The sequence below is a fragment of the Priapulus caudatus genome, unplaced genomic scaffold (genome assembly GCF_000485595.1).
Source record: "Priapulus caudatus unplaced genomic scaffold, Priapulus_caudatus-5.0.1 Scaffold132, whole genome shotgun sequence".
NCBI classification, from domain to species: domain Eukaryota; kingdom Metazoa; phylum Priapulida; class Priapulimorpha; order Priapulimorphida; family Priapulidae; genus Priapulus; species Priapulus caudatus.
The window spans coordinates 501,405-511,677 of NW_014577193.1; the positions used below are offsets into that span (position 1 = coordinate 501,405).

At 45.5% G+C, this 10,273-nt stretch overlaps 1 protein-coding gene across 1 annotated transcript; it reads right to left on the bottom strand.

The window, feature by feature from the left end:
* Window positions 1–484: 484 nt before the first annotated feature.
* Window positions 485–8,449, bottom strand: LOC106805897 (monocarboxylate transporter 12-like; the record flags this gene model as incomplete). The annotated part of the gene is made up of 4 exons (XM_014807667.1): window positions 485–1,616; window positions 2,505–3,350; window positions 7,439–7,582; window positions 8,409–8,449. Coding segments are annotated over 4 exons (1,267 nt in total), but the record flags the coding sequence as incomplete, so codon positions are not given.
* Between the last annotated feature and the right edge of the window lie 1,824 nt (window positions 8,450–10,273).

Consider the following 10,273-nt stretch of genomic DNA (forward strand, 5'->3'; position numbering starts at 1 on the left):
CTAACAACTAGCAATAACATTACTAACATAACAATAGCAAAGCAAGACAGTTTATTTATTGTCTTATTTAATTGTATGTTTATAAATGTAATGATATATGTGTGTGTGTGTGCGCGTGTGTGCGTGCGCGCGTGTGTGTGTGTATGTGCGTGCGTGTATGTATGTGTGTGCGTGCGTGCGTGCGTGTGTGTGTGTGTGGCGGCAGGCTGGGGGAAGAGGTTCAACAACCGTTGTATATTACTTCTTATAAATAAATGTTGATTCATACCTACCCACCAAATACTAAACAGTGTAGAATTCATGTTACACACATCTGCGAGAGAGGCAAGTCATGAAGAAGTGTGGACTTCTCACGGTGAGAGTTGTCAATCGTGTCAGAGTTACTCTAATGTTATAAATCTTGTATCATTTCATCAAATAATTTTCGCCTGAATGGCATATTAGCCCATCTTTGGTCTTTTAAGAACACATGACATAACGTTGCTGCTTGTTTACAATAATTTATTTATAATCACAAGATAATTGGCAGTAAGATTAGCAATAACGAGAGCATACGTATACTTGTATATACTCACGATATTGATATTATCAGTGGCGGATCTAGAGAGGGGGCGGGGTTGGGTTTGAGGGGTTGTAACCACCCGTTCAGCCACTGACTAATGTTACGATACTAGTAAAATAGGGCCAAATATAAAAAAGTCAGTCTGCAGGCTAATAAAAACTGGGGATTTCCCCTGTAACTACACGGGGGGCGGGTGTATGCCCCCGGACCACCCTATCACCGCGTGCCTTCGGCTCGCCTTCACTCAAATATCACCCCTCCCCCGTCTCCTGAAAGCTAGATCCGCTCCTGATTATAGTCGTAATAGATTACTAGCAATAGATTAATATAATCTGTAAATAGATTACTAGCAATAGATTAATATAATCTGTAAATAGATTACTAGCAATAGATTAATATAATCTGTAATGATCACAGGAATCGTAATCACAGGTATATAGTTATCGTAATTAAACTACTGGGTAAGCTACTCTGTAAATTTCTAAATAAATATATTTCCTGCGTCAGTATAATTAAATGCTATAGGAATGTGTGCTGATGCATACACTTTACCTGAGATACTATGAGAACCTAAAACAGTTCCACACTCGAAATCAGCGATTATACAAAAGTTGTTAGAATAGTATGCTAGCACGAGCATACCAAGGCAATAGTTCTGAATGTAATTGCATAGATGATGTGGTCATGATATGACTGGTTGCGACAGTTCTTTCGTAACGTTGCACGCCTCGCATGCTATTGTCACCGAACCGTGTCACGCAACAAAGTGAAAAATCTACGACGTGCTTTACCCCCGTGTTTTCTATTAAGAGGGATCTCTACTCCGTCAAAATAACCTGCAATTCGGCCGGAGCCTTTACGATATCGTTGGCACAATATTTTGGTACGATCGTCTTGGAGGGATGAGTAGCGTCGCGTACGCTCGGCCTGCAGCAGCATCCGCGATAGTGCTGCCAGTGTAGCATGGCGGCCATGATGAAGCTGCCGAACAAACTCAGACATCCTCCAAACGTGAACATGACGTAGTAACTCTTCGTCACGTCGTACAGCCAGCCTGGAAGAAGAGAAAAAATTCCGCCACTGTTTTATCTGGTCTGACTGTCTCTCGACCTTTCTAACGTAGCTTTTGATACTCCAGTCCAGGGGTTCCTAATTAACCTGTGGTCCATGGATCCATTTGGGGTCCGTGGATGGGTCAACTCTAACCTATTGTTCGCTTATTCGCACGCATTATAGATTAATTTTATCCGTGGAGTCCTCCTGCTCCCGCTGCAGGAGGTGGGATAGAGCGAGGGACACATATACTCTTATATATACACTATATTATTATATAAAGCGCTACTAATACATTATTACATGCTACATGTATTATTAAGTTGTATATATCAATAGAACATAACCTCAGTACAAATAAAAACTCAAGAGCTCATGTATTTTTTACTAGGTACGCCAAATTAAATTTTAACCCGCTGGCAACGTCGCGACACGCGTGCATGTTAAACGAACGTTACGAAATGTTAGCATAAATAGTTAATGTACGAATATCACACGTAGATTAGCGATGACGTAAATGGGGTTACTAGTGTAAGATCGATAGTTGAGGCTCTGCTAGATACGGCCCTAACGTTAAATGCGGTGTCGTCACTGGAAGCGATACAATCAAGATCTAAGTAATAACACATGTATGTGGACATATATAATGTGTTATTAGCTTTTGATACAATTATAATACTATTAATAGAACATCTATGTTTTAATTGCCGAATTGAAATTAAACACTTGTCATCGTACGCTAAACGAAGTCACGAGATGAAGTTAGGGCCTACTAGTGTAAAAATTATAGTTTAGGCTCCGCTAGCTACGACCCTAACGTCATACAGTAACTGACGTCACGAGATGACGTACACGAACGTCGGAACACGCGGCGACGTCGTCGTCTTACCCGCTAGGGGCGCTGCTACGACTCCTCCCAAGCCGGACGCAAAGTTGATGAAGCCAAACGAATGCAGCAGCTTCTCTGTACCGAACATGTCAGCTAACGCTGACGGCATGGCCGACGTACCCATGCCGTACGCCGACCCGAACGCCGCAGCGACGATAGCGAAGCCGGCGTAGTGTCGCGTCGGCGCGATCGCCATTGATATCGCTCCCATGGCGGCCATGCTGAAGCAAAACGTCGTCATGCTGTCGATGTGTCGGTGCAGTGTGACGACGCCGGCTAGCAGACGACCGCTCATGTTAAACACGCCGAAGATGGAGAGAATGTAGGTGCTGTCGTCAGGGGAGATGCCGCAGTAGGTGACGTAGTCGTTCAGCATGATGATGACGACCATCATGGAGCCGATAAACAGCATGTTGTCGAGCAGCAGCACGAGCAGACGGACGTCGCTCAGCAACTCCGCGCCGTGGGCGCCCAGCAGGGTGCGCTGCAGTCGCGTCGCCGTGCGCCGCAGACGCGTCGTCGCGTCGTCGCGACGGTTCTCGACAGGTGGCTCTGCGGACGCGTCGACGAGTTTGCTGTCGCACGTACTGTTCGTCGGCGAGGCGTGCGGCGGCGACGGCCGCAGGAGGGCGCCACATATGCACATGTTGAGAGCGAGGCTGCCGCAGACTAGCATGGCTCCCCGCCAGCCGTACATGTCTACTAGATGCTGCAGTAGTGGAGGGAAGCACAGGTTGCCGATGCCGGCACCCGACACGGCGACGGCCGTAGCAAACTGCCGCCGTCTCGTGAAGAAGTGACTGATGACAGCGACGACGGGCGTGTACACGAGCCCGCAGCCGATACCTGAAGGTCAAAGGTCACCGTTACGTCACACCAAGTTACGGCAGGGCAGGTTAGGTTAGGTTAGGTTAGTTTGGATTGGGTTAGGTTATGGTTAGGGTTAGGTTAGGTTAGGGTTGGGTTAGGTTAGGTTAGGGTTGAGTTAGGTTAGGTTCGGTTCGGTTCGGTTAGGTTAGATTAGGTTAGGTTAGGTTAGGTTAGGTTAGGTTAGGTTAGGTTAGGTTAGGTTAGGTTAGGTTAGGTTAGGTTAGGTTAGGTTAGGGTTAGGTTAGGTTAGGTTAGGTTAGGTTAGGTTAGGTTAGGTTAGGGTTAGGTTAGGTTAGGTTAGGTTCGGTTCGGTTAGGTTCGGTTAGGTTAGGCTTGGTTAGGTTAGGTTAGGTTAGGTTAGGTTAGGCTTAGTTAGGTTAGGTTCGGTTAGGTTAGGGTAGGGTTAGGTTAGGGTAGGGTTAGGTTAGGTTAGGTTCGGTTAGGTTAGGTTAGTTACGTTGGCGGATGCGAGTGAAGGGGGCGTCAGAGTGATTCCCCTCGCTCTCGCTAATAATGACAAGAAACTAGTGAAAAGCACGCGAAGCAGCCATCTATTACCATGTTGAATCTTTATTCTGCTATTTATTGCTCTTCCACATTTACTGTTGACTAGAGGCGAGAAACATTAAAAAGCGCGACTGCATTTGCATTCGGCTGAGGGGGCATGCAGCTCTGCCTTATACCTCCTCGCTCCCCTCCTCCACGCTCCCCTCCTTCTCTCCCTTCTTTTCGCCCCCTCCCCCTGGCTGCTTCCCCTCGCGCTGACCCCGGCCCATTTAGCCTTAACCCCTCACTCCCCTCACTCCGTCCTCGCTCCCTTCTTGCGTTTCTTTTGTCCCTTCTCATTCCCCTTCCCCTCGCTTCCCTGCGCCCTCCGCCTTCCCCTCCTTCCTGCCCCTCTCCCTTCGGCCTCTGCCTCCGCCCCCTTGCGCGTTCCGTCCCCTCGCTCCCCTCTCTCTCAGTTGCCCACAACCGCTGCCCGCTCCTGCCGTTCCCTGGCATTCCTGCTGGCCCTCTCTTCCCCCGTCGGACCCTCCTCTCCCTGTTCTCCTCGCTCCCCGCTACCCGCCACCTGCCTCCTCGCCGCGGGTCCTCACCTCCTCCTCACCCTCCATTGATCCCCCGTCTCCCTGCGCCGTTCCATCCGGTCCCCTCGGTCGCCTGTCCTCTCCCGCCGGTCCTCCTCCTTCCTGGCTCGCTCCTTACGGTCCCCCCTCCTCCCTGCCCCCCGCCGCCTTGCTCCCCTCCTTCCCGTTGCGCCTCCATTCCCGGAGTCAACTTAGCCATGTGAGTTAGTTTATCTCCTTGCCTGCTGCCAGTATTGATGATTCCATACGCGTATAGGTTGGCTTAACATCGACGGTGCTGCTCGCGCTTAAGCGCTCAGATGCACACGTTGAAAAGTCTGCTGTCTTACACTGTATCTGTCACGTGACCTATACGGTACTACATGTAACTTACAGACGTTCATTACACTCATATTACAGCTATATACACTGATCTGCAATGTGAGTTACAGTGTACTAGTCCACTAGCATTACACGATTACTTACACTATATTACACTGTATACTTTACACTTGCTATCTCAATGTATTACAGTTGTTTACTACACTTATATTATCACGCTTATCTGACCTATAATTACCACTATATTACTGCCTCCTATCTCCGAATTATTACTATGGTGTACTAGCACTACATTAGCACGTTATTACACTACCATTAACGTTATTACACTATATAACACTAAATGTACCACTGTATTCTCAATTGGTGAGTTATCAGCTGTACTCGATACATTACACTTTATGCACCTTATCATTATCACCTATATTACACTCGTATATTCAACTGTATTCACAGTGTACTCACTTCATTACACTGTTTTCGACACCTACATTTCACACTGTTTACTTTTACACTATATTACACTATATTACCTGTTCTCAACTGTATTTCACAGGTGTACTACCACTACATTACACAGTTATTGCACTTACCTATACACTTTACTATTTACACTGTTCTACAATGTATTACAGTGTCACTATCACTACATTACGGACGGTATTACACTATGATTTACACCTATATTACACCGTGTATCTCAATGTATTACAGTGTACTACACTACATTACACCGGTATAGTACGTGGCACTATATTTAGCCTACTATTACACTGTATTCGCTCGATCGTTATTACAGTCGGCTGTATACACACATACACGTTATTACACTACTTTACACCGTTATTACACTGTATATACAGCACTATTACACTGCTATGTCTCATGTATTACAGCTGTACATACACTTACATTTACACGTTATTGCACTATATTTACATCGTTATATTTCACGCTTATCCTCCATAGGTATTTACGAGTGTGACTCACTTCAAATTACACGTATATTACACTCGATTCACGACGTTCCATATACACCTATATTACACTATATATACACTGTATCCGTCAATGTATTATCAGCTGTACGTTACACACTCAGATTTACACGTTATTGCACTATATTACCACTATTATATACACCTGTACCTCACGATGTTTAGCAGTGTACTATACTACATGTACACCGTCCTCATTGCACTATACTTACAACTATATTTACCACTGAGATATTCTACAATGTATATACAGTGTACGGTACACTAATTTCTACAACGTCTATTACACCTACATTATCACGGTTATATTCACACCACATTACACCTTAGTTCCACTATATTACCACTGATATCTCAACGCGATTACAGGTACTTACATACATTACACGCTTACTTACACTATATTACATTGTATCTCAATGTATTACAGTGTACTACACTACGTCACACGTTATTACACTATATTACATTGTATCTCAATGTATTACAGTGTACTACACTACGTCACACGTTATTACACTATAAAACACTATTTTACACTGTATCTCTATGTATTACAGTGTATTACACTGCATTACACGTTATTACACTATATTACACTGTATCACACTATATTACACTATATCACACTATATTACATTGTATTACACTATATTACACTGTATCTCAATGTATTACAGTGTACTACACTACATTACACGTTATTACACTATATTACACTATATTACACTGTACCTCAATGTATTACAGTGTACTATACTACATTACACTATATTACACTGTATCTCAATGTATTACAGTGTACTACACTACATTACACGTTATTACACCACATTACACGTTATTACACCACATTACACGTTATTACACTATATTACACTATATTACACTGTATCTCAACGTATTACAGCGTACTACACTACATTACACGTTATTACACTACATTACACGTCATTACACTGTATCTCAATGTATTACAGTGTACTACACTACATTACACGTTATTACACTATATTACATTGTATCTCAATGTATTACAGTGTACTACACTACGTCACACGTTATTACACTATAAAACACTATTTTACACTGTATCTCTATGTATTACAGTGTATTACACTGCATTACACGTTATTACACTATATTACACTGTATCACACTATATTACACTATATCACACTATATTACATTGTATTACACTATATTACCCTATATTACACTGTATCTCAATGTATTACAGTGTATTACACTACATTACACCTTTATTATATTGTATGTGTGTGTTGCACTACATTACACGTCATTACACTACATTACATTACACTACATTACACTATATTACGCTTTTATTATATTGTATTACGCCATGTTTCCGCTCTGCGTGCCTAAACTGGGGTTACGTTGGTTCGAATAGTTCATATTACGTGCATCTACGATAACGACATCTTATCAAGAGCGTATAAAGAAGGAGAGCGTACAACGGTGAAATGCTGAAACCATGTTGCAGTATTAGTCGAATTAAGAAACTTTGCCCGTTTTATTTTGACGATTCTTTGCGGTATTATTGATCAGCTGTCCTATTTTGCTAATATAAAACAAACCGCTTGTCCCTTCTTTATACGCTCTTGATCGTATATATATATACTGACTGACTGACCAGACACACATCCGTACGTCACTAGCAGGTAGTTAAGGCTGTTCCCAAAGTAGCTGAGCGTATAGCCGGCTCCAGACAAAGCTCCTCCCAGTATCACAGTCCATCGACAGCCTATCTTGTGGCTAAGACGGCTTGACAGGGGACCTAGAATGCAGGTAAAAAAGAGCGTTCACTATTTACTACGAGATTAAGAGAAGACAAGCCATATCTATGACGGCAAGGACATACATGTAAAAAACGGTCGGTTTGTGGCGTTAAGTTGGCATTTTGTCAAGCGGAACATCTGCAAAAGATGTGTCAATATGTAGTGACACACACACGTGCGCACGCACGCATATACGCATGCACGCACGCACACTTATATATATATATATATATATATATATATAATATATAATATGCTATCTGATGTATGATGTGCGAAATCCTTATGTTGTGGTGTGCGTGTAGTGTGATGTGTGATGTGTTGTGTGCTGTTGTGTTGTTGTGTAGTGTGTGTGTTGTGTGTGTGTGTGTGTGTGTGTGTGTGTGTGTTGTGTGTGTGTGTGTGTGTGTGTGTGTGGTGTGGGCGTGGCGTGCGTGCGCGTGCGTGCGTGATGTGTGTGTGTGTGTGTGTGTGTGTGTGTGTGTGTGTGTGTAATATCAAGACAGATAATGTGATTATCTGCTCTTGATATATATATATATTGTGTGTGTGTGGTGTGTTTATGTCAAGAGCTAAGAATACATTAACTATACATTAATTAGCAGTGAAACAGTAGTAACTAGACAGAGGGCACTCACGGAGAGTGCATACCTCCGCCAACATGTATACCATGTATGTCTTACGAGCTGGCCTCGCCGCTCGCTGCTGCTGGCTGCTGCTGACCTGACTTGCCTGCTGCTGACTCGACGCCTAATATCGATCGCGCGAACACACACACCGCTAATGCTGGGTTTACACTATCGATTTTTGTCAGGCAAATCGTACCGATTTCAAGTGGCAACACAATCACCGTCCAACACAAATGGCTGAAATTCGATTGTGTTGGTGTCGGAGTCGAGACAAGTCCGACGAGTTGGCGAAATAGAACGTGTTCTATTTTGCTCGACTCGGATTCGTGAAAATCGGCGAGTTGGATAAATCTAATTGGCTAAAAACTTTCACGTGATACCTAGATCAAAAATGGCGGCGCCCCAACAACACGGACAAAACCATGGCATTTATAGATTTTTTGAGAAAAACGAATGTTTGTGCGCGTTGAATTCGATAGAGTACAAGAATCGTGATAAGAAGAGGTAGCCGTGTGAGAAGATAGCTCGTGAGCTTGGATGGAGCGGTAAGTTTATAGTGAAACGTCAAAACTACTCTTCTGTAGCCTGCAGCATGATCGGTACGATTTGCTGACAAAATCCGATAGTGTAACAAAACAGCTCAATCAGACGCAAGCTTCTATTTGGGTCAAGCTCGGGGGGCAAAGTTGAGTCGCTTGAAATCGGCGACGATTTTGCTGACTAAAAATCGATATGTGTAAAACCGCAGCTTAACCAGACCAACACACGAACGCACGAGACCGATCACATAACCTCCCCTCCAACTCCGTTGGGCGGAGGTAATGAATGAAATCTATCGACTTTGTTCTCGCATAGAACCGACGCTTTTATACCCGGAGCTATATGCCCTTGAGTGATCATTCCGTCTGAATGGAGTAATCACTGATGTGATAACATAGTATACGGGATAATCGTTTGAGACGGACTGTAGACATTTGCTCTAACAAACGTCGTATCCCCAGTCCCTGTTACCAGTCAAATAAGATACTGGGGTCAGATATAACAGACGGGGGAGCCCCGCTCCGGGATTTTGCTCATTAAAAACCAACTGTCAAGTATGTCGAGTTTCACTGCAGTTTTCGCGTATCGTAATTTTTAATTAGGGGAGGCAGAGGGAGGCAGAGGGAGACAGAGGGAGGCAGCGGGAGGCAGGGGGAGGCAGGGGGAGGCAAGGGAGGAAGGGGAGACAGAGGGGAAGGCAGAGGGAGGACAAAGGGAGGCAAGGGAAGGCCGGGGAGGCAAGGGAGCAGAGGGAGGCAGAAGGGAGGCAAGGGAAGGCAGGGGAGGCAAGGAGGACAAGGGAGGGCAGAGGGAAGGCAGAGTGAGCAAGGGAGACAGAGGGAGGCAGAGGGAGGCAGGGGAGGCAGAGGGAGGCAAGGGAGGCAAGGGAGGCAGAAGGGAGGGCAAGGGAGGCAGAGGAGCAAGGGGAGGCAAGGAGACAGTAGGAGGCAAAGGGTGAGGCAGAGGGAGGCAAGGGAGACAGAGGGAGGCTAGAGGAGAGGGCAAAGGGAGGCAAGGGAAGACCCAGAGGGAGGCAAGGGAGGCAAGGGAGGCAATGGGAGGCAGAGGGAGGCAAGGAGGCCAAGGGAGGCACGGAGGAGGCCAGAGGGAGCCGAGGGAGGCACAGGGAGGACAAGGGAGGCAGAGGGAGGCAAGGGAGGCAGAGGGAGGCAAGGGGAGGCAAGGAGAGCAGAGAGAGGCAGAGGGAAGGCAGAGGAGGCAAGGGAGGGCAAGGGGAGACAAGAGGAGCAGGGGAGGCAGAGGGAGGCAAGGGAGGCAGGGGAGGCAGGGGAGGCAGAGGGAGGCAGGGGGGAGACGAGGTGGAGAACAAAAGGGGGAAAGGGGGGCAAGAGGGAGGGCAGGGAGAGGTAAGGGATAACGAGGGAACATAAAGGAGAGGGGAAGGGGGAGGCAAACCGCGGGGAGAGACTGGCGGTCCCGTTGGGCCTGCATGCGCACACACAGCTTATGTGAGGAAATACTGTTTTTAAAAAAGAAATATTTTCTTCATGATATCGAGCG